The 25277-nt window shown below is 42.6% G+C and overlaps 2 protein-coding genes across 2 annotated transcripts in view; both read right to left on the bottom strand.

Annotated features, from left to right (window-relative positions):
- The window catches only part of asah1b (N-acylsphingosine amidohydrolase (acid ceramidase) 1b), a 41597-nt gene extending 33592 nt beyond the window's left edge, over positions 1 to 8005 (bottom strand). The window contains exon 1 of the mRNA XM_063043028.1: positions 7848 to 8005. Coding sequence (XP_062899098.1) covers positions 7848 to 7925 — 78 coding nt within the window. The 5' untranslated portion in view covers positions 7926 to 8005. The remainder of the gene's footprint in view (positions 1 to 7847) is intronic.
- Positions 8006 to 10988: 2983 nt separating this feature from the next.
- frg1 (FSHD region gene 1) overlaps positions 10989 to 25277 on the bottom strand; it is a 37470-nt gene continuing 23181 nt past the window's right edge. Inside the window, exons 8-9 of the mRNA XM_063043027.1 lie at positions 23175 to 23285; positions 10989 to 23066 (exon numbers count right to left, since the gene is read on the bottom strand). Coding sequence (XP_062899097.1) covers positions 23030 to 23066; positions 23175 to 23285 — 148 coding nt within the window. The 3' untranslated portion in view covers positions 10989 to 23029. The remainder of the gene's footprint in view (positions 23067 to 23174; positions 23286 to 25277) is intronic.

Below are 25277 nucleotides of genomic sequence, written 5' to 3'. Positions count from 1 at the left end.
TTCAGAGTCCACTACTCTGCAGCTTCTTACATTCCTGCACATTTGAGCTGCTGTACCAGTCAGGATACTTTTAACAGTACATCTGTAGAAACTTGTTAGTACACTCAGTGACACGCTAAAGCTCCTTAACCTCCTAAGACGCTGGCTCTTTCCTTCTGATTGCACCTACTGCATTTGCTCAGCCCAGGAGAGGTCATCTGATATGTTAACAGCCTGGAATTTAAATCCGCTAACTCGCTCCACCGTCAATCTCCCAATGTAAACTGGTGTAGGTTCGCCCTCCTTCCCCTTCCTGAAGTCAACAATCAACATTTTAGTTTTGCTGAAGTTAATTGACAGGTTGTTGTTGTGACACCACTCAACCAGATGTCCTTGCTCTTTCAGGGTGACTCATCGCCACCAGCGGTCTGTCAAAAGCAGTGTTTTTGGCAAATTTGAAGATGGCAGTAGAGCTGTGCTTAGGCACAGAGTCACGTGTGAATACAGAGTAGGGCAGGAGGCCAAGCATGCAGTCTTGAATTGTACCTGTGAGGATGAGATGTTATCAACCCTCACTGACTGAGGTGTGTCATGCCAACGAGGAAGTCGAGTATCCAGTTGCAGAGGGAAGCATAGAGGCCGAGATCTTGAAGTTTGATGAGGAGTTCCGATGTCACACAGCGTCTCTGCAAAGTACAGCACCTGTAGTCAGTCTGCAGGAGTGACCCTGAACTTTTGAAAGTTATTTAACCCTTCAGTTCATCGTTCTCTTTTCCTCTCCAGTCATGAGGAGATGTCTCCGCACAAAATTTCGACTGTTCATTCCTCTCCATAGGTGCTGCCTGACCTGCTGAGTTCCTCCAGCATCTTGTGCTTATTTCACTGGACTTCCAGCATCTCTTCTGTTTAAATCAAGTTTGTTTCTATATGGTTAAGAGATACGGACATTTAACATCTGAGAAATCTGAACACAAGGAGGGTCAGTGAACTAAGCATTGGGAAGGATTAATCATAAGATTATTCACTTTCCCACTTTGTACAGAGCCCACCAGAATGATGGTAAAGCAAGTCATTGCTTGCAAAAGAGTGCCCTAGTTATTTTGGCTTGCAACTGTTATGTATTGTCTGTAATCAGCTGCTTCTCCTTTATTCAGCATATACCACCTTCTTACCAGGTACAACAATGGCATTGGAACCAGTAAAACTTGTCTGGAAGCTCCATGCATGTTGACAGAGCAATGCAAATCACGGGAGGCGAGAAGGGTAGAAACTGATTGGAGAATGAGAAATGAGAGGGGAAAAAACTAATGGGAGTGTTTGGACAGATGGCATGTTATATTGTTTTGTGTATTCATTTCAGGAAAAAGGTAAATGTGAGTATTATAAAAGTAGCTCCTTAAACATATTTTACTATTTTGTACACTTTTATACTGTACATAAAGATAAACATACCCTATAACTTTGTCAGGTCTTGATGGTAGCAAGTCATTTCTAAGATAGATCGTACTTTTAAAAGGAGGAAGCGAATGCTCCAAGTGGCTCATAACCTCAGAATATCCTGAAGAATTTTACAATGAACATTTTCAGCCTAGTTACAAATGGTGAAAATGATCGCATTCTGTAACCTCATTTGCTAACATGAATTTGAGGGTAAATACTAGCTCAGACAACAGTGTAAATCTTTGACTCTACTCCGAACTATTATTACAGGATAAATAAACTTTGGTTTAACAGCTCATTCGAGAGAAATCTGACAATGCAACTCTCCATAGGGATTAGATACAGATCAGGCTCTACAACGCCTGTTATAAAACCATTGCTGCAAGTCCCTCCTGGCACTTCTCCTTGCAAGTAGAACAAGTGCCACACCTGCCCCTATACCTCCTCCCTCACAGTTTGCCAGACTCGTTAATGATCTAGCCCAGATTCTGGATGCAAAGAGTCAAGTTGACCTTTGCATAATGGATTTTACTAAAGCTTTTGATACTGTACCACATCAACACTTGTTAGTTAAACTTGATCACCTTGGCATCTGAAGCTCTACCAAGGATTGGATCAAAAGCTTTCTAACTAAATGGCACCAGAAGGTATTAATCGATGGGCAAACCTCATCCAACCATCCAGTGTTTTTGGGTGTACCACAGGGTACTGTCTTGGGCCCACTACTTGTTTTAACTATAGAAATGACCTTCCAAATTGTGTTACATCTGAAGTCAGACTGTTTGCAGATGACCTGATTCTGTACAGACCCATAAGTTCTCCAAATTACTGCAATACCCTTCAACAAGACATTAACCTGCTGTGCGAGTGGGAGTCTTCCTGGCAGATGAAATTTAACATCTCAAAGTGCTACATTATAAGAATGACCCACAAGAAAAATTTTACCATCATCAGTACTTCATGGGAAACGCTGCACTCCAGGATGTAAAACATCACCCCTACTTGGGCATTGAACTGTCAGATAACCTTAGCTGGGCAAAACACATTAACCAAACCATTTCAAGTTCCAACAAAATCCTTGGCCTTCTACGGCGTAACTTCTGGAATTGCTCAAAAACCACAAAAGAAATTGCTTATAAAACTATAGTCCATCCAAGACTTGAATACTGTAGTGCCATTTGGGATCCCTACCAAACCATTCACATAGAACATAGAATAGTACAGCACAGTACATGCCCTTCAGCCCACAATGTTGTGCCAACCCTCAAACCCTGCCTCCCATATAAGCCCCCACCTTAGATTCCTCCATATACCTGTCTAGTAGTCTCTTAAACTTCACTAGTGTATCTGCCTCCACCACTGACTCAGGCAGTGCATTCCACACACCAACCACTCTGAGTAAAAAACCTTCCTCTAATATCCCCCTTGAACTTCCCACCCCTTACCTTAAAGCCATGTCCTCTTGTATTGAGCAGTGGTGTCCTGGGGAAGAGGCGCTGGCTATCCACTCTATCTATTCCTCTTATTATCTTGTACACCTCTATCATGTCTCCTCTCATCCTCCTTCTCTCCAAAGAGTAAAGCCCTAGCTCCCTTAATCTCTGATCATAATGCATACTTTCTAAACCAGGCAGAATCCTGGTAAATCTCCTCTGTACCCTTTCCAATGCTTCCACATCCTTCCTATAGTGAGGTGACCAGAACTGGACACAGTACTCCAAGTGTGGCCTAACCAGAGTTTTATAGAGCTGCATCATTACATCGCGACTCTTAAACTCTATCCCTCGACTTATGAAAGCTAACACCCCATAAGCTTTCTTAACCACCCTATCCACCTGTGAGGCAACTTTCAGGGATCTGTGGATAGATCCCTCTGCTCCTCCACACTACCAAGTATCCTGCCATTTACTTTGTACTCTGCCTTGGAGTTTGTCCTTCCAAAGTGTACCACCTCACACTTCTCCGGGTTGAACTCCATCTGCCACTTCTCAGCCCACTTCTGCATCCTATCAATGTCTCTCTGCAATCTTTGACAATCCTCTACACTATCTACAACACCACCAACCTTTGTGTCATCTGCAAACTTGCCAACCCACCCTTCTACCCCTACATTCAGGTCGTTAATAAAAAATCACGAAAAGTAGAGGTCCCAGAACAGATCCTTGTGGGACACCACTAGTCACAATCCTCCAATCTGAATGTACTCCCTCCACCACCACCCTCCGCCTTCTGCAGGCAAGCCAATTCTGAATCCACCTGGCCAAACTTCCCTGGATCCCATGCCTTCTGACTTTCTGAATAAGCCTACTGTGTGGAACCTTGTCAAATGCCTTACTAAAATCCATATAGATCACATCCACTGCACTACCCTCATCTATATGCCTGGTCACCTCCTCAAAGAACTCCATCAGGCTTGTTAGACACGATCTGCCCTTCACAAAGCCATGCTGACTGTTCCTGATCAGACCATGATTCTCTAAATGCCCACAGATCCTATCTCTAGGAATCTTTTCCAACAGCTCTCCCACCACAGACGCAAGGCTCACTGGTCTATAATTACCCGAACTATCCCTACTACCTTTTTTGAACAAGGGAACAACACTTGCCTCCCTCCAATCCTCCGGTACCATTCCCGTGGACAACGAGGACATAAAGATCCTAGCCATAGGCTCAGCAATCTCTTCCCTCGCCTTGTGGAGCAGCCTGGGGAATATTCCGTCAGGCCCTGGGGACTTATCAGTCCTAATGTATTTTAACAACTCCAACACCTCCTCTCCCTTAATATCAACATGCTCCAGAACATCAACCTCACTCATATTGTCCTCACCATCAAGTTCCCTCTCATTGGTGAATACCGAAGAGAAGTATTCACTGAGGACCTCGCTCACGTCCACAGCCTCCAGGCACATCTTCCCACCTTTATCTCTAATCAGTCCTACCTTCACTCCTGTCATCCTTTTTTTCCCCTCACATAATTGAAGAATGCCTTGGGGTTTTCCTTTACCCTACTCGCCAAGGCCTTCTCATGCCCCCTTCTTGCTCTTCTCAGCCCCTTAAGCTCCTTTCTTGCTTCCCTATATTCCTCAATAGACCCATCTGATCCTTGCTTCCTAAACCTCATGTATGCTGCCTTCTTCCACCTGACTAGATTTTCCACCTCACTTGTCACACATGGTTCCTTCACCCTACCATTCTTTATCTTCCTCACTGGGACAAATTTATCCCTTACATCCCGCAAGAGATCCCTAAACATCGACCACATGTCCATAGTACATTTCCCTGCAAAAACATCATCCCAATTCACACCCACAAGTTCTAGCCTTATAGCCTCATAATTTGCCTTTCCCCAATTAAAAATTTTCCTGTCCTCTTTGATTCTATCCTTTTCCATGATAATTATAAAGGCCAGGGAGCGGTGCTCACTGTCCCCCAGATGCTCACCCACTGAGAGATCTGTGACCTGACCCAGTTCATTACCTAGTACTAGATCTAGTATGGCATTCCCCCGGTTCGCCTGTCCACATACTGTGACAGGAATCCATCCTGGACACACTTAACAAATTCTACCCCATCTAAATGCTTGGAACTAATTAGGTGCCAATCAATATTAGGGAAGTTAAAGTCACCCATGATAACAACCCTGTTATTTTTGCACCTTTCCAAAATCTGCCTCCCAATCTGCTCCTCTGTATCTCTGCTGCCAGCAGGGGACCTATAGAATACCCCCAGCACAGTAACTGCTCCCTTCCTGTTCCTGACTTCCACCCATATTGACTCAAAAGAGGATCCTGCTACATTACCCACCCTTTCTGTAGCTGTAATAGTAAACCTGACCAGTAATGCCACCCCTCCTCCCCTTTTTTTGCCCTCTCTATCCCTTTTAAAGCACTGAAATCCAGGAATATTGAGAATCCATCCCTGCCCTGGTGCCAGCCAAGTCTCTGTAATGGCCACTACATCATAATTCCATGTATGTATCCAAGCTCTCAGTTCATCACCTTTGTTCCTGATGCTTCTTGCATTGAGGTACACACATTTCAGCCCTTCTACCTTACTGTCTTTACACCGTTTATTCTGCTTCTCTTTCCTCAAAGCCTCTCTGTATGTTAGATCTGGCTTTACTCCATGCACTTCTTTCACTGCTCTATCACTCTGGGTCCCATCCCCCTCGCAAATTAGTTTAAACCCTCCCGAACCATGCTAGCAAACCTATCTGCAAGGATATTGCTCCCCCTCGAGTTCAGGTGCAACGCATCCAATCTGTACAGGTCCCACCTTCCCCGGAAGAGATCCCAATGATCTAAAAATCTAAAACCCTACTTCCTGCACCAACTCCTCAGCCACGCATTCAACTGCCATCTCCTCCAATTCTTACCATCTCTGTCACGTAGCACTGGCAGCAATCCTGAGAACGTCACCCTTGAGGTCCTGTTCTTCAGCCTTCTGCCTAATTCCCGAAACTCACACTTCAGGACCTCATCCCTCTTCCTGCCTCTGTCGTTGGTCCCAACATGTATCACGACTTCTGGTTGCTTTCCCTCTCGTACCAGGATGTCGTGCACCCGGTCAGAGACATCCCGGACCCTGGCACCCAGGAGGCAACAAACCATGCGGGTGTCCTTCTCACACCCACAAAATCTCCTGTCTGCTCCCCTGACTAATAACCTTGAGAAAGTCCAGAGAACAGCTGCCAGGTTTGTAACCAGTGATTACAGAAAGACCAGTAGTGTTACAGATATGCTTCTCGGCCTCAAATGGGATAGCCTCCAAAGACGCCGCACAATAGCCAGGCTGACTACAATTTACAAGGAAACTCATTCATTAACTCCATCCAACATTAGTCAGCTTTTGTGCAACCAGAATAACAGAGCAGCAACCGGACAAAACCAGTCGTTGAACTACAAGGCCATTCAGACCAACAAGGACTGGGACTGCTACTGCTACTCACTGTATCCTAGGACCACTCCAGTTTGGAACTCCCTGCTGCCACACATTAAATCTGCCGCTGATAGTCAAACTTGCAAGTCACTGCTCTTAAACACTGCAATTTAAACTACAACTGCATGCATGAGGGACTGCATGTTTATAGCCCAGCGGCAGCGGTTGATACAGTATGAACGAGACAAGATTACCTTTCAGGGCCCCAAACAGTCCTTTCATGTGAGGCAACACTTCACCTGTGAGCCTGTTGGGGTCATCTACTCTATCCAGTGCTCCCAATGAGGCCTCCTGTCATTGGTGAGACCCAACGTAGATTGGCAGACTGCTTTGCTGAGCGCCCATGCTCCGTCCACTAGAACAAGCAGACCTCCCAGTGGCCACCATTTTAATTCCACTTCTCATTCCGACATGTCAATCCATGACCTCTACTACTGTCATAATGAGGCCACACTCAGGTTGGAGAGACCACACCTTATATTCCGTCCGGGTAGCCTCCAACCTGATGTCATGAATACTGATTTCTTGAACTTCCAGTAATGCTCACCCCTCCCTCTTCACCATTCCCCATCCCTTTTTTCCTCTCTCACCTAATCTCCTTGTCTGTCCATCACCTCCCTCTGGTGTTCCTCCTTTTCTTTCTTCCATGTCCTTCTGTTCTCTCCTTTTAGATTTCCCCTTCTCCAGCCCTGTATCTCTTTCACCAATCAACTTCCCAGCTCTTTATTTCACTCCCCCCCCCCCACTTCCCGGTTTCACTTATCACCTTGTGTTTCTCCCTCCCCTCCCCACCTTCTAACTCTGACTCCCCATCTTTTTCACTGCAGTCTTGCTGTAGGGTCTCAGCCCAAAACATCGGCTGTACTCTTTTCCACAGACGCTGCCTGGTCTGCTGAGTTCCTCCAGCATTTCGTGTGCGTTGCGGTGCCGTGATAAATGGAGTTCAAGACGCCAACCACCCTCCACAAGTCCCTTTGTACTACAGAGAAGCGTCAGTTCTGAGATTTAAGCTCCAGCTTCTGGCGAACTAGCTAGGAAAAGTTTACTTTTAAAATGGTGAGTTTATAACTGACCAAAACATCGAAATCACCATATTTATTATGGGGAACCTGGTCACATGATACCAAAAGCATGACCAGAATTTGAGAAATCACATCAAATCTACTTATGCCACAGATACTACCCTTGATTACATATCTGTATTCTGGTCGGAAATTTAGTCACAAGACACGGAGTTCAAGGTGGTGGCAATCAGGAAAACTACCCAATGAATCTGCGGGCGAGTTCGAATAACTTCTAAATATAACTTACTGTATGAATATGGAATTACTATGAAAAAATGGTAAACATAGAATTCAGTCGCAATGTTTCAAACAGTGCCAATTCCTGTGCTCAGCCATGGGGAACAACCAGTCGGCGTTAGGAACCCGGAACCATGACTCTGCCGCACGACAAAGCTCGCAACCTCCACCGTCCTCGCAGTTACTCACCGGCGGCACAAACTGCGCCGATACGAAGACGGTGAAACCTGCCAGCAGCGAGCACCAGCCCACCGCCTGTACCTTCATCCTGCACCCCACTTCACCGCCTCAGCTTCCGAGAGCGGCCCTGGGAACTCGTGATAGCGGAGTAGGCAGGGCCCAGGAAGGGGCGGAGTTCACCCTTTCACGGCCAGTGGCATCGGAATGATCTCCAGCTACTATTCTTTCAGAAATTTGTGAGCTAACCGCTTACCCTTATGCATGGAGCCTGTCTGTCCGAGGGGCAGTGAAGCCCTGATCCGATCGTTCAGTGTTTTGCTCTTTGACTGAGCTCCCCAAATGACATGGCATCATTTCACTCTGGCGATGCGGAGAATATTATAAACAGTTTGAATAGGCTACATGACCCTTCGAGTTAGCTCTGCCATTCAGTAGAATTAAATTGGATCTAATTTCTACCTTTATCCCCACATCCCTGCGTCAATCTCTTAATCTCCAATTCCCTAATTCCCTGTAATTCAAAAATTATCCCAGCCTTTAGTTTATTTTAGACAGCATTCAGAGCTCACTGAATTCGAGATTTCTAAGGCTTCTCGTTTCAAACTCATTTCAACCCCTTATCCCGAGCCAATGTTTCTTAGCTCTAGTGTCACCCAGCAGATCTTCTCATGATCTACCCCGTCACTGTCCCACAAAACCCTGAAAATCAAACACTGCAGATGCAAGAAACAGGAAGAAAAAAGGAAATTTTGGTAACACTTGGCAGGTCAGGCACCATTGAGGAAAGAAAAATAAGTTATTGGTTAAGGTCAAATATCCTGCAGAACTGTGAAAGGAAAAAACAATCTATAAAATTTGCAGAAAGTTGTGGTCTGAAACATCAGCTGTTTATTCATTTCAGTAGATGCTGTCTGACTTGCTGAGTTCCTCCAGCATTTTGTGTGTTGCTTAGAATGGATTAAACTTCAAAGTAAATTTATTATGTAAGTACATATATGTCACCATATACAACCCTGAGATTCATCATTTTGCAAACATATTCAATAAATCTATAGAATAATAACCAGCCCAAATTGGCTGTTCAGTCAGTGTGCAGAAAACAACAAACTGCAAATACAAAAAATAATAACGAATACATAAGCAATAAGTATGGAGAACATGAGATGAAGATTCCTTGAAAGCGAGTCCATGGGTATTGGGAACACTTTAATGATGGGGCAAGTGAAGTTATTCCATTTGGTACAAGACCCTGATGGTTGAGGTGTAGTAACTGTTCCCGAACCTGGTGGTATGAGGCAAGTCTCCTGTACCTTCTTACTGATGGCAGAAAAGTGAGGAGAGCATGTCCTGGGTGGTGGAGGTCTCTAATGATGGATGCTATTTTCCTGGGATGCTTTGTGTATATGTGTTCAATGGTGGCAAGCCTTTAGATGTGATGGACTGGGCCATACCTACTACTCTTTGTGGGATTTTCCATTCAAGGGCATTGGTGTATCCATACTGGGCTGTGAAAGCAGCTAGTCAATAGGCACCGAAGCATTCGGGCTCTCACAACCAGACGATGTAACAGTTTCTTCCCCCAAGCCATCAGACTCCTCAATACCCAGAGCCTGGACTGACACCAACCCCCTGCCCTTTACTGTGCCTATTGTCCTATTTATTATTTATTTTAATGCCTGTACTGTTTGTGCACTTTATGCAGTCCTGGGTGGGTCTGTAGTCTGGTGTGGTTTTTATGTTATTTTACGTAGTTCAGTGTAGTTTTTGTATTGTTTTATGTAGCACCGTGGTCCTGAAAAACATTGTCTCGTTTTTACTGTGTACTGTACCAGCAGTTATGGTCCAAATGACAATAAAAAGTGACTTGACTTGATCTCGTAGAAGTTTGTAGAAGACTGTCAAAGTTTTCGATGTCATGCTGAATCTCTGTAAGCTCCTAAGGAAGTAAGAGACGCAACCACGCTTTCTTTGTAAATGCAGTTACATTGGCTACATATAGTGGTATATGCTTGGGTCTATTCTTTGGCTTTCAAATATTGGCTCTGCCATTAGCAAGGCTGGCAATAGGCTTAGGACTAGCTGGTTGTTTTTATCTACAACCAGATGTACCAATTATTTATATCAGCTGTTACAATTAGCTGTCTATTGCATCTTTTAAGCATACATATAGTCTTATATTTTAACCATATTGGTCCATCAATGCTAAGAAGGTCTGGCGCTGTTCCTAGCATGCCTTTGCATTCCACTGAACCGGAGCTGTTTGTCTAGCTTGATGGTGAGATGTGCGAGACTTTAAAATTAGACTGTGGTGGATTACAATGCTTCTGCTTTAAATAATCCACGTGTGCTTCACTGATGCTTTTTGAGTTTTCCCAGTCCGATCAAAATCAAATCACACTATTCAATGGAATGTCTGCTCAAGATGAACACTGAACTTTATTTCTATAATGACTGTGTTGTGATCATTCCTATTAATACCTTATAGATCGGTGCACACACAATAGGCAGATCAGTGTCAACAAGGGCAAGCAAATCTATCTCTTTTGCTGAGCAATTATTTGTCACAAACTGGGTGTGGCACCTTCATCTTTCAGAGCTTGGTCTACTTTGTAAGCAGGGATGTTACTGGGCCAGCCTTGTTAAGAGGTATTGAAACATCTCAGTCAGGTATTTCGTGTACTTCCAAGTTTTGTACAACATTTTGGAGTATTGCTTCATCAGCTGAGCGTGGACAATATGTAGTAATCAAGGACATTTCTGTTTTATTTTGTGTTTGAATTGATACCATGAGGCTTCACAAGCCAAACATAATGGTATTGACTCTCCTCACTAATACTACTATGGCGAGTTGGGATGTTCTCAAAGTCAGCTAAAATGTATTATTCTAAATAAAGTTGATGTTCAGCTAGTTTAACTAGTCTGGGACAGTTCCCCCAATTTAGACCCTAGTCTTTGGCTACTGGTGAGTTTAGTTTCAAAGTGCATTTATTATCAAAGAATGTATAAATTATACAACCTTGAGATTTGTTTGCTTACAGGCAGTCGCAAGGAGTGAAATTCCTGTTTCCAAATTGTGTGTCTTGATCAATGACAGGTATTCAGACGAATAACTACTTAAAATCAGATTTTAATAAACATAATTGACAAAAAATTAACATTTCTCAGAAGCTACAATAGGATTTGAATTCTTATCTTGAGATCATTAGTCCAGTGATTTAATCCAACTGATGTATGTGATTTTTAATATTTAAACTTGCATTAGGCCTCATGACAACTCTCTATTTCTCATTTATCTTAAGACACAATACCAATACCGAACAATGGGTTTATTGATCGTTACAGAATGCCTCTCTGCTGCTTCCTGTTCCCTCCCCTCTCCCTTCCCCTTTTACCAACCATGATTCTCCTCTCAGTGCTCCTTTCCTACTCTCAGTCCACAATAGAGACCCGTATCAGAATCAGGTTTATCATCACTCATATATGTCATGAAATTTTGGTTTTTTTGGAGCAGTGGTACAGTCCAATACAAAACAATTGTACAGTACTGTGCAGAAGTCTTAGGCACCTTAGCTTATATATACGAGTACTGTACTTTGGCAGCTTAAATCTAACAGTTAGAACAGCATAAACTTAATAATGTTCTACACATTTTAATTTTATATGAAGTGGATTCTAATTAATTGTGATACATCGGGATCAGTACATCTTGGCCCAATTAAGTGGCTGCTCCAATTAGCCAAAGTTTCATAGAAATGGTTAAAACGTATAAAAAAGACGAACTACCATTAACTGAGTAACAAATTATGGATTTAAATGAAATGCAGAACAAATTAGAACAGCACCAATACTACTGGTGGTTGCCTGTTATATCTGGCGATGACAGAAAACCTGTACGAAGTGGTTTTGGAGTGGAAAAGCCGCTGCACTGGGGCAGTTCCATTCACTCTGCCTCGGAAGTCTGGATCCAATGAGGTGAGTCACAACTGGGGTTGTGTCTAACTTGTTGAAGTGGATGACTATGACTTCTGTGCTTTGTCATGCCCTTTGATTTTCACATAGCGTTGTAGAACCACCTTCCTGGCCTGTGGATCTCATTGTAGATGATGATGATGATGATTCTTCTTCTTCTTCTTCCGTCTTGTTCTATGGTGGTTGGCACCCAGCTTAAAGGTGCATTACCGCCACCTTCTGCTCCGGAGTGTGCAATAGACTTACATTCTAAATCCCTTCACCCAATCTCACACACACCCTAACCTACACTTTATCCTCCCATCTTTGGCCATCCTAGTACCCTATTCCTGCTTATTCATCACATCCTATAAAAAAAACCCTGTATCCCTTAAGAGAGCTAAAAATACCCTGACCTGTGCTCTCTCCCCCATGCCCAGCAACCCTTTTAATGTGAATTCCTGCACCCCCAATTCGCTTGATTAATTCTTGTCATCTCTCTCTGTATCCCATACTTCCTGCAACTCAGAACTATATGTTCTACTGACTCCTCTTCCTGACATTCCTCACACAATCCTGTCTGGTGTTTCCCTATCATTTTCAATGTTTTGTTTAATGCACAGTATCCCAGCCTTAACATAGTCCACACAGTTTCCTCTTTTCTGTATCCACTACCTACCCTAGTACCTGTAATAATCTCTTGTATTTGATATAAATGCCTCCCTTTCCCCTCCCTGTCCCATCTTTCTTGCCACATTTGGTTGATTTTTTTCCAGATTACACACTTAACCTCTGCTTTACTGATACCAATGCACATTTCTATATTTTCTTTCTTTAGAACCCTAGAACCATAGAACATTACAGCACAGAAACAGGCCTTTTGGCCCATCTTGGCTGTGCCGAACCATTTTCCTGCCTAGTCCCACTGACTTGCACCTGGACCATATCCCTCCATACACCTCTCATCCATGTATCTGTCCAAGTTTTTCTTAAATGTTAAAAGTGAGCCTGCATTTACCGCCTCATCTGGCAGCTCATTCCACACTCCCACCACTCTCTGTGTGAAGAAGCCCCCCCTAATGTTCCCTTTAAACTTTTCCCCCTTCACCCTTAACCCATGTCCTCTGTTTTTTCTCTCCCCTAGCCTCAGTGGAAAAAGCCTGTTTGCATTCACTCTATCTATACCCATCATAATTTTATATACCGCTGTCAAGTCTCCCCTCATTCTTCTTTGCTCCGGGGAATAAAATCCTAACCTATTTAACCTTTCTCTGTAACTGAGTTTCTCAAGTCCCGGCGACATCCTTGTAAACCTTCTCTGCGCTCTTTCAACCTTATTAATATCCTTCCTGTAATATGGTGACCAAAACTGAACACAATACTCCAAATTCGGCCTCACCAATGCCTTATACAACCTCATCATAACATTCCAACTCTTACACTCAATACTTTGATTTATAAAGGCCAATGTACCAAAAGCTCTCTTTATGAGTCTATCTACCTGTGACGCCACTTTTAGGGAATTTTGTATCTGTATTCCCAGATTCCTCTGTTCTACTGCACTCCTCAGTGCCCTACCACTTAACTTGTATGTTCTACCTTGGTTTGTCCTTCCAAAGTGCAATACCTCACACTTGTCTGTATTAAACTCCACCTGCCATTTTTCAGACCATTTTTCCAGCTGGTCCAAATCCCTCTGCAAGCTTTGAAAACCTTCCTCACTGTCCACTACACCTCCAATCTTTGTATCATCAGCAAATTTGCTGATCTAATTTACCACATTATCATCCAGATCATTGATGTAGATGACAAATAACAATGGACCTAGCACTGATCCCTGTGGCACACAACTAGTCACAGGCCTCCACTCAGGGAAGCAAACCTCCACTACCACTCTCTGGCTTCTTCCATTGAGCCAATGTCTAATCTAATTTACTACCTCTCCATGCATACCTAGCGACTGAATCTTCCTAACTAACCTCCCATGCGGGACCTTGTCAAAGGCCTTACTGAAGTCCATGTAGACAACATCCACTGCCTTCCCTTCATCCACTTTCCTGGTAACCTCCTCGAAAAACTCTAATAGATTTGTTAAACATGACCTACCACGCACAAAGCCATGTTGACTATCCCTAATACGTCCCTATCTATCCAAATACTTGTAGATCCTATCTCTTAGTACGCCTTCCAATAATTTACCTACTACGGATGTCAAACTTACCAGCCTATAATTTCCCGGATTACTTTTAGAGCCTTTTTTAAACAACGGAACAACATGAGCTATCCTCCAATCCTCACCTGCAGATACTGACATTTTAAATATATCTGCTAGGGCCCCTGCAATTTCAATGCTAGTCTCCTCCAAGGTCTGAGGGAATACCCTGTCAGGTCCTGGGGATTCATCTACTCTGATTTGCCTCAAGATAGCAAGCAACTCCTCCTCTTCAATCTGTATAGGTTCCATGACCTTACTACTTGTTTGCCTTATTTCCATTGACTCCATGCCAATTTCCTTAGTAAATACAGATGCAAAAACCCATTTAAGATCTCCCCCATTTCTTTTGGTTCCATACATAGCCAACCACTCTGATCTTCAAGAGGACCAATTTTATCCTTTACTATCCTTTTGCTCTTAATATATCTGTAGAAGCTCTTTGGATTATCCTTCACCTTGACTGTCAAAGCAACCTCATGACTTCTTTTAGCCCTCCTGATTTCTTTAAATTTTTTTTTGCACTTTTTATACTCCTCAAGCACCTTATTTGCTCCGTTTCCTTTACATGTCATACATCTCTCTCTTCTTCTTTATCAGAGTTCCAAAATCCCTTGAGAACCAAGGTTCGTTATTCTTATTCACTTTGCTTTTAATCCTGACAGGAACATACAAACTCTGCATTCTCAAAATTTCTCCTTTAAAGGCCTCCCACTTACCAATCACATCCTTGCCAGAGAACAACCTGTCCCAATCCATGCCTTTCAAATCCTTTCTCATTTCTTCAAATTTGGCCTTTTTCCAGATTAGAACCTCAACCCGAGGACCAGATCTATCTTTATCCATGATCAAGTTGAAACTAATGGTGTTATGATCACTGGAACCAAAGTGTTCCCCTACACACACTTTTGTCACCTGTCCTAACTCGTTTCCTAATAGGAGATCTAATATTGCATCCTCTCTAGTTGGTACCTCTATATATTGAATTAGAAAAGTTTCCTGAACTCATTTTACAAACTCTAACCTGTCTAGACCTTTAACAGTATGGGAGTCCCAATCAATATGTGGAAAATTAAAATCTCTTACTATCACAAATTTATGTTTCCTGCAGTTATCTGCTATTTCTCGGCAGATTTGCTCCCCCAATTCTCGCTGACAATTTGGTGGTCTATAATACAATCCCATTAATGTGGTCATACCTTTCCTGTTTCTCAGCTCCACCCATATGGCCTTGGCAGACAAGCCCTCGAATCTGTCCTGCCTGAGCACTGCTGTAACATTTTCCCTGACTAGCAATGCCACCCCCCCCCCCCACCCTTCATTCCTCTGCCTCTATCACGTCTGAAACATCGGAACCCTGGAACATTAAGCTGCCAGTCCTGCCCCTCCTGTAGCCGAGTTTCACTAATGGCTATAATGTTGTAATTCCATGTGTCAATCCACGCCCTCAGCTCGTCTGCCTTCCCCACAATGCTCCTTGCATTGAGATAGACACATCTCAGAAGATTATTACCACCACACACAACCCTCCTATTTGTGACTTTGCATGAACTTTTAACATAATTTATTTTCACCCCTGCTCCACTATCTGCTCTGGCACTCTGGTTCCCATTCCCCTGCAAATCTAGTTTAAACCCTCCCCAATAGCACTAACAAACCTCCCTGCAAGGATATTGGTCCCCTTGTAGTTCAGGTGTAACCCGTCTCTCTTGTACAGGTCCCACCTGCCCCAGAAGAGGTCCCAATGATCCTGAAATCTGAAACCCTGCCCCCTACAGCAGTTCCTCAGTCATCTGCCAGAGCATCCTATTCTTACCATCACTGGCATGTGGCACAGGTAGCAATCCTGAGATTACCACCCACGAGGTCCTGTTTTTAACTTCCTACTAAGCTCTCTACTCACTCTTCAGGACCTCCTCACTCTTTCTTCCTACGTCACTGGTACTGATGTGTACCATGACATCTGGCTGATCACCCTCCCACTTCAGAATGCTGTGCACGCGATCAGAGACATCCCTGACCCTGGGGCACCCGGGAGGCAACAAACCAACCAGGAGTTTCTGTCACGACCACAGAACCTCCTGTCTGTACCTCTACCTATTGAGTCCCCTATCACTACCGCTCTCCTCTTCTTCCACCCTCCCTTCTGCACTGCAGAACCAGACTCAGTGCCAGAGATCCAGCTGCCGCAGCTTGTCCCAGGTAAGTCACCCCCCCCCCCAACAGTATCCAAGTTGGTATACTTGTTGAGGGGAATGGCCACAGGGGAACCCTGCTCTGCCTGCCCTTTCCCCTTCCCTTGCCTGATGGTAACCCAATTACCTGTGCATTGCTCCTTTGGCGTAACTACCTCCCTGAAGCTACTATCTATAAACTCCTCATTCTCTCGAATGATTTGCAGGTCATTCAGCTCCTGCTCCAGTTCCCTAACGCAGTTTGTTAGGAGTTGCAGCTGGATGCACTTCTTGCAGGTGTCATTGTCAGGAACACCGGAGGTCTCCCTGATTTCCCACATCCTGCAAGAGGAGCATTCCAACATCCTGCCTGGCATTCTCTCTACTCTAAACAAACAAAACTTACCGGAACCTATCCTCGCCTCTGCCAGTTCACGCCGAAGCCTGTTGAGCCAAAGCCGTCCCACTCTGCTCCCTCTCACTCCGCTGCCCACTGTACATAGTGGTCTTTTTTTAAAAAACTTTTGGCACTCTACATCACACCCCTGTGCAGTCTAGCCTTTTTTCCCTAAGCAGTGTAAAAAAAAATTACCTTAATGCCCTCTTTGCCAACTCATCCACCCTCTCATTCCCTTTCACCCCTACATGTGCTGGAACCCATAGAAATTTTACCTGACCTCCCTGATTTGCAATTCTTGTGACTGACTGAAGGACTTCATAAAGTACGTCTTGCTGACTGTTGAGTGAAAAGACCATAAACTTGCTAGAACTGAGGATGAATCTGAACATATCAACACTTCGACTTGTCCAGCTTTCTCATCCATCGCAATGCAACCAATACTGCCAGCATCTCCACTGTATACACCCCTAACTTATCAGATGTTCTTCTGCTGATTCCAATTTCTTTTGCTGGTATAGCCACCCCAAACCCTGTCCCTCCTGTTTCAGGTTCCTTAGCACCATCCGTATAAATCTGAGTATAATCACTATACTTTTCCAACACATGACAGTTAAATGCGCTTACCAAATCAGTTTTATATTTTCTTTTCCTTTTTACCTCTAACAAATGCCAGTCTATGTCAGGCTATACAATCTTCCATGGAGCTACAACTGGATAAACTACTGAAGGACTTATCCTCAGATCAAACATTCCACATTCTTTCGCAATATTATTCCCTACCCCACTAAAGTTATCCCTCTGAAACCTCCCATTTTCCCAGCACTCTTTTGCAGGGTGAGAATCATTGTGCCCCTGCAAACTAGCCCAGTAGTTTGCCATCAATTGCATCCTTAGTTCCAAAGACATTACTTCCACATCTACCTGTAGGGCTGATACTGGTGTTTTAAAAGCCCCACTGCACACTCTCATAGGCTTTTTCTATGTCAAAAAACACTGCAACTACTGACTTTATTTGCCTGGGCCTTTCTTATTTCAGTCTCTAACCTTATCACTGAGTCCATGGAATTCCTTCCCTTCCTAAAACCACTCTGATAACTTGCCAGCATTCCCCTCTTCTCAAGCTCATACAATAACCTTTCTGTTATCATCCTTTCCATTATCTTGCATATAATTGATGTTAATGCTATTGGTCTGTAGCTAGTGGGTTTTGAAGGATCCTTGCCAGGTTTCCTTATTGGAATTACTACTGCTTCTTTCCATGCACTTGGTAATCTTTCCTCCTCCCACACTCTGTTATAAAAATGTAGCAACTTCAAGAGCGCTCCTTCTCCTAGATTTTTTTTAGCATCACAGAGCATACCAGATCTTTCCCTGGGGAAGTTGGTCTCGATCTCTTTATTGCTCTCACTATTTATTTCTGCCAACATAAATGGATCATCAATTATATCATCAATTTCTCCCATCCTGTTTAACACACCTCAGTGTTGACTCATCGCTCTTTCCCTTCTCCTTCTCCCTTCTTCAGACAAATTTTCTGAAGTGTATCTGTACGAACGACTTGGCCATGATCTCAGCCTTATCCCCACTGGAGACTGCTGTTTCCGCCTCAGATATCATTACTGGATATTCCCATTCCCTTCTCTCTCCTCCCATCTTCTTAATCATTCCTCATACCTCTCCCACAGGTGTTGTTCTGCCTATTTTGTTGCAAAAACTCCTCCTACTTGCTCTTTTAGCTTTATGTATAGTTCTTCTCACCACTGCCTGTGCCTTCTTATATTGAACCAAATGCTGCATATTATGGGTTCTTTTAACTAGCCTGAATGCTCTATTTCTGTTTTTTACAGCCTGACAACATTCCTCTGTCCACCATGGTACGTTTCCTATTCATCCTATTTTTACTTCTGGGTATAGATCCTTCTGCTGCCATAATAATTGAAATCATCTGACTGTTTAATTCATCTATATTTCCAGAAATATCAATCCTTGTCAATGCTTCTTCACTCAACTTCTGGAACTTACCCCAATCTGCTTTTCCAAACACCCACTTCGGGATTCCATCACCTGGTCTTACTTCAACTCTTTCACCCACTGAACATAAAACTGGGTAGTGATCACTGCCCCTACTGCTGAAGCAGTCCAAACTCCCCAGTTACTAACTCCAGTCAAGGTAATATCCAATACTGACTCAGTTCCTGTTATGTTTATCCTTGTTCCTCTACCATCATTCATACACCCCAAATCCCTTTCCTCCATGAAATCTTCAATTACCTTTCCATTTGCATCTGTAATCGGATCCCCCCATATTGTGCTGAGCGCATTGAAATCTGCACACCACACTACTTTGTCTGTTTTGTCCTTGTATCCTTAATAGGCTGTCCAAATCCAACCTTTTACATGGATTGTAGTAGTTAATTATAAACATTTTCTCTCCTCTCTCCCACACTTCCACCACTATGTATTCCTGATCATCTCCTTTTTCCAGTAACCTACCTTGCTTGATTAACATAGTACAACCCCCTCCTCCCCCTAGATTTCTATCTTTCCTCATCATTGTATATCCATATACCACAAAGTCTAAAGTTGGTTTCAACCAAGTTCCCTGAATACACACTACATCTGGTTTTACAAACATTTCTTTAATAAAGTGCTTGAATTCCTGGCTATCGGCCAGTAAGCTCCTTGCATTCCATTGCAAAAGAATCACCATAATGAGTATTAACCAACCCATGACACTTCCTGGCTTGACTGATTAGTGATGTTCTCCCTCACTTCTTCCCATGTCAGTCCTACTAACCCTAAATGGTTCACTGCTGCTTTGACCACCAGCTGTATTTTGTCACTTTTTGACTTTACCTCAGCCTTACTATTAATCACTCCTGCAATGAATGTTACTAGAGCCGTTTTGTCTACATAAATCTTGTCATTTGTTCTTTGTTGCATCTCTCGCATCCCTATTGCTCCCTGTTCAATAGGAGCATTATTCTGTTCTCTTGACATTCTTACAGCTTCTGCATAAGTGATTCTTATTTCTTGAATTTTATTCTCCTGTCTCATAACCTCACACCCACTATATGCCACAGTATGAGCTCCTCCACAATTGCAGCATTTTGGTTGCACTCCTGTTCCGCACTTTCCATATTCATGATCACCCCCACTATTCTTAATAACACTATTCTTTGTATTTCTGGTCAGATGCTAACTTAACTCATGAAACCCAGGAACGCCTCTTTTGGCACTCTTTCTTCTTCAAATTCAATCAATACTGATTCACTTTCTTTTTTCACTCCCTCCTTTGTTGTTTTCAGTCTTTGAACATTCATTACTTTTCCTCCTTTGATATTCCCCTTTAACTCCTCCATATTTATACTCATTGGTACCCCCATGATCACTCCTTTACATCCACCGCCATTTCGTGCTCCCACCCTCCCTGTGTATTTCACCTTGCATTTTCTTATCTCTTTTAGCTTGAGTGCTTTCTCAAGATGTTCCTCATTTGCACATCTTACCAATAGGTTGCCATCATTAAGGACTTTTGCAAATACTATTTCCCTATCTTATTTGCCAGAGTTGTTGTTAGCACAAACGGGTTAATTTTCTTCATGTTTCCTTGAGCCTTCTCATTAAACCTAATTATGACAACACCTTCTCTCTGAACTTGTTTATCTTCCTCACTTTCAGAGCTCTCTCCACTGTCATTTCTTATTCTTTTATTCCCTGTCTTGGTTTTCATTCATCCGTCCCCTCACTATCTCCTCATTTCCTTTATTTCTCCCTTCACAATAATCCATTTCTCCCCAGCTGCCTACCTCTGATCCCGAATCCCTATCCTGCTCCTTCTCCACTCTCTTTCCCTCAACCCAACACTTGTTTTTCCTGGCAATCAATTTTTTTGCTCGTTCCCTTCCTGATGCCACTCAGAGCCGGGCGTCTAACATTATGCACTGCCAACACGATGTGCTTTGAAAAAAGAATTGTAGATCTCATCTACACAGTCCGCCAGAGCTGACTTTGCATGCTATCTCACTGGGGTATGAAACCCGCTGGTTACCCTCACCTGGTTTAGCCCACCTCTCAAAGGGGTGTACCAGCAGTTATATACCGACAGTTACTTGGAGCCACAGGTGAGAACTGAGTGTCCGGTGAGGACCAAAGGTAATGTTCAAAATCATTGTCAATACCTTAAAATTCTTCATAGTGCCTAATTTGTTGAAAGAATCAAATCCTTTCATTTTCACTCCCGGTCGTTTCTGTCATCTCCAAGTCTGAATGCTTGAACTGCAGTGAGCAAAACAGTTCCGAATTGTCTTACTGCTTATTTCTCACCAACTATCAGTGACAAAAATCACTGCTTTTTGAACACACACCCACATCTAATGTTATTTAAAAACTGATTGCTCTAAGCACAGTGAAGTGTCTAATGGCTACAGAAGTGCATGCGACTGATGCTAGTTAGAATCTGTTCAGCAACAGTCTCCGGCCCCAATAAGGGACACAGTACCCCAAATAAACAAAGGGAATCCTGGCTATTTTCTAGAATTAATCTTTGCTCTTTAAGAGTTGTCCCAAATAAATGGCTGCTCCGATTAACCAATGACCCAATTAACTGGAATCTACTGTATTTAATACTTCTAAGTACATAATATCTGATGATTTTTGTATCCTAAATTTAAGGTTTACATCACTGGCAATTGTTTACGAATGAATAACTAAAAGAACCAATAATAGAACACAGAAGTTTTATAAATGCAGTTTATCGGGGCAGCCATCTATTTGGGACAACTCTTAAAGAACAAAAACTAATCAAGAAAATAGATAAGATGCCTAGGTATCAACATCTTTGAAGATCTATCCTGGGCCCAACATATAATTGCAATTACAGAGAAGGCATGACAGTGGCTATATTTCCTTAGGGGTTTGAGGAGACTTGTAAATTTCTCAGATGTACCCTGGAGGGTATTCTAACTGGTTGCATCACCGTCTGGTATGGAGGGAGAACTGCACAGGATTGGAAAAAACCGCTGAAAGTTGTGAACTTGGCCAACTCCATCATTGAAGACACTTTTAAAAGGTGATGTCTCAAAAAGTTAGCATCTACAATTAAGGAGCTTCATTCATCCAGGACATGCCTGATTCTCACTGCTGCTATCAAGGAGGTGATACAGGAGCCTATATACACACTCAGATTCAGGACAGCCCTCCACTATATATTTCTGAATGACAATGAACCTATGAACACAATGTCACTATTTTATTTCTCTTTTTGCACTATTTGATGAAGGGTTCATGATTAAGGGTCTTGGCCCAAAATGTTGATTGTTTACTCTTTTCCATGGACGCTGCCTGGCCTCCTGAGTTCCTCCAGCATCGTGTGTGTGTTTCTAGCATCTGCAGATTTTCGAGTGTTTGTGATATTAAACCCGATTCTGATTCCCTTTGTTTATTTGGGACACTATGCCACTTAAGTGGGATAGGAATCTTTTGTCAAACAGTTTTTAAATAGTGTCAGTTGCTTGTGTTCATGTTGAAAAAGCAGTGATTTTTGTCACTGATATTTGGTGAGACTACTCAGAACTGCTTTGCCCATTGCAGTTTCAAGCATTCATGATTGGAGATGCCAGATATGGCCGGGAGTGAAATTAAAACAAATTCATTACTTCAAGTTCGGAACTACAAAGAATTTGATCATCTTGAAGGTTACAATGAAAATGAGGATTTGGTGGATACAATCGTCAGAAGCATTGACTGTATGAGACCATTATCTGTACTAGGTGTCTGCACTGATTTTGCTCCTTTACAGTCATACCCTGCGAGAATTCCTCTGTTGATAAATTTTTGAACTAACACAGTTTTATAGTACTGTAGCAGTATTGTTAGTGTTCTAATTTATTTTGTACTTCATTTAAATACATAATTGTTACTCAGTTAAACGGTAGATTGTCTTTTTTTAAATTCCTTTTTAACCATTTCCATGAAACTGGCTAATTGGGCAACCGCTTAACTAGGCCAAAATGTACTGGTCCCAATGTGCCCTAATTAACTGGAATCCACCTGGATTCTGTTTTTGCATTTAAAACATAAAATGCTGGAAAAGGCAGTATCTGGAGAGAGAAGAAGAGCTAGTATTTCAGGTTGATGACTTCTTTGCTTTTCAATATCTGTTTCTAGCTTCCCTTTCAATGTTCTTTTCCTTAGATGCCATAATGAAGTAATAATTTGTTTAAAATGCAGCATACTAAACCATCACAATGCTGAGAGCCATTTTTAGAATTTATTCTTACAAGAAGATTACTCAAGGTTACCCTTTAAGGCATTTAAAAATATCAAGTTTGTGTGTCACTGATTACTGTACAGCACTGCCAGTACTACAAACTTTGTAATAAACAAGTTGTCTTGGAGACAAGAAAGTTACATATCCAGTAAAAATATGAATATATTGAGAATATCTAGCCTGACTTCATTTGCAATATCGATCTGCTTTCATCTTGGATCTCCTGAAGAACAAAACAGACACTTCATTATGAAAGTAAAGATAAATAAGCAACCAAAGAATCTAAATGGACAATCATTTTCTGACTTCATGAATGTAAAAACTTTGTTACCTGTCTAACAAAGCCTCGTGGAAAGTGCCTTCTTGTCTGGCTTTCTTCAATAATTTACTGTCTTCTGTATTCACTCTTAGTTTTTGATCTTGAAAACTCTGAAATTTCTTTCTGTAGTACAGTGGGAACAGAATAAAGCGTTCAGCACAATCTACCAATCCATTCAAAACCGCTTCTCACCTGCTTTTCCCAAGTTTTAAGATTTAAGCACGACAAGGGAAGAGCAGGAAAAACGTATCAGCAAAAGTTACACAAGAATGGAATTAAATTGAAGAGTACTACCTTTGATGGAAAATCAATGACAGCATTGTTAGATAGGTACTGTAAGCTCTGCAGATATTGGTAAAAAGAAAAAGGATCTAATGCTTTCCCAGAATAAACTCTTCTCAGGTTTCCAGCCGGGCACGGGTATCGATTTTATCCATGATGATTTAGTATGTTGCATTTCAAACAAATTTTTACTTCGTTATGGCATCCAAGGAAGAGAACATTGAAAGGGAAGCTTGGAAACAGAAATCAAGAAACAAAGAAGTCAACCTAACTCTCTCTCTCTCCAGATACTGCCTTTTCCAGCATTTTATGTTCTAATTACAAAAAACGAAAATGAAATCCAGGTGGATTCCAGTTAATTTTAACTGTTGGTTAGCCGTGCGAAAACTATTTCGGACCTGTAGAGCAGCGGTCCCCAGCCACTGGGCCGCAAAGTATGTGCTACCGGGCTGTGAAGAAACGATATGAGTCAGCTGCACCTTTCCTCATTCCCTGTCACGCACTGTTGAACTTGAACATAGGGTTGCCAACTGTCCTGTATCTGCCAGGACATCCGTATATTGGGCTAAACTGGTTTGTCCCGTATTTCCCCCGCTAAGGAAGAGTGTTCCTATGAAACCGTTTGTGCGGAAATGGTGTGAAGCGAAGAAGCAATTACCATTAATTTATATGGGAAAATTTTTGAGCGTTCCCAGACCCAAAAAATAACCTACCAAATCATACGAAATAACACATAAAACCTAAAATAACGCTAAGATATAGTAAAAGCAGGAATGATATGATAAATACACAGCCTATATAAAGTAGAAATAATATATGTACAGCGTGGTCGGGAAGATTAAGCCAAAACCGACTTGTGGAAAAAAAATCGGCACGTATGCACATGCACGTCACACTTGTGAACGTCACACATGCGCACACAGGTGCCTGGGCAAGGCTTCATGGTCATGGTAGTCTTTCTCGGGGTAAACACAAGAGTCCCGTCAAAACACACACAAAATGCTGGTGAACGCATCAGGCCAGGCAGCATCTATAGAAAGAGGTACAGTCGACGTTTCAGGCCAGGACCCTTCATCAGGATTTGACTGCTACTTTTGTTCCTTATTCGGGAGTGAGAAAGTTGGCAACCCTAACTGTAAAAGACATATTGAGGTGAGTTTAACCCTACTTGAACCACACCCCCCACAGGTCGGCCGGTCCACAAGAATATTGTCAATATTAAACTGGTCTGCGGTGCAAAAAAACTTGGGAACCCCTGCTGTAGAGTCTCCACAAAGAAATGAGACGATTATGCACGATGTTCCTACAGAGCGGCTAGAAGACAAAGGAAATCAATCAGGCCCTTAAAAGGGCTGATGGAAAAACTAGGAAACCTAATAATGAGGAGGAACCTGTCTTCCCTAAATTTCCATGGTTTCTGGAAGGATTGCCAGGATCCTGAAGAAATACCAGATTAGTATCATCCACAAACCAATAGGGAAGCTCAACTCCCAGCTTATGCAGACCAAAGAAGACATGGGACTCAGGATGGCTGGCATTTACACGATTCCCTATGAATGCGGAGCAGTGTATACCAACACAGTTGAAACCCGCATTAAGGAGCATAAGAAGGCTATCTGTTTGGGTTACCTGAAGAAATCGGTGGTAGCAGAACATACAGAATGGCTATAGGATTGACTTTTGAGACTGCCTGGTGAAGGAAGCAATTGAAATAAGACTAGAGAATAAGAATTTTAACAAAGATGAAGGGCTCACTCTAAGAAAGAACTGGAATTTGACTATAAACAAGGTTGGACAGTGAAAACCTGACTGGCTGAGGACTAATCAATCAGG

The sequence above is a fragment of the Mobula hypostoma genome, chromosome 3 (assembly GCF_963921235.1).
Source record: "Mobula hypostoma chromosome 3, sMobHyp1.1, whole genome shotgun sequence".
In the NCBI taxonomy this organism is placed as follows: Eukaryota; Metazoa; Chordata; class Chondrichthyes; order Myliobatiformes; family Myliobatidae; genus Mobula; species Mobula hypostoma.
This window is presented reverse-complemented; position numbering and strand designations above follow the sequence as displayed.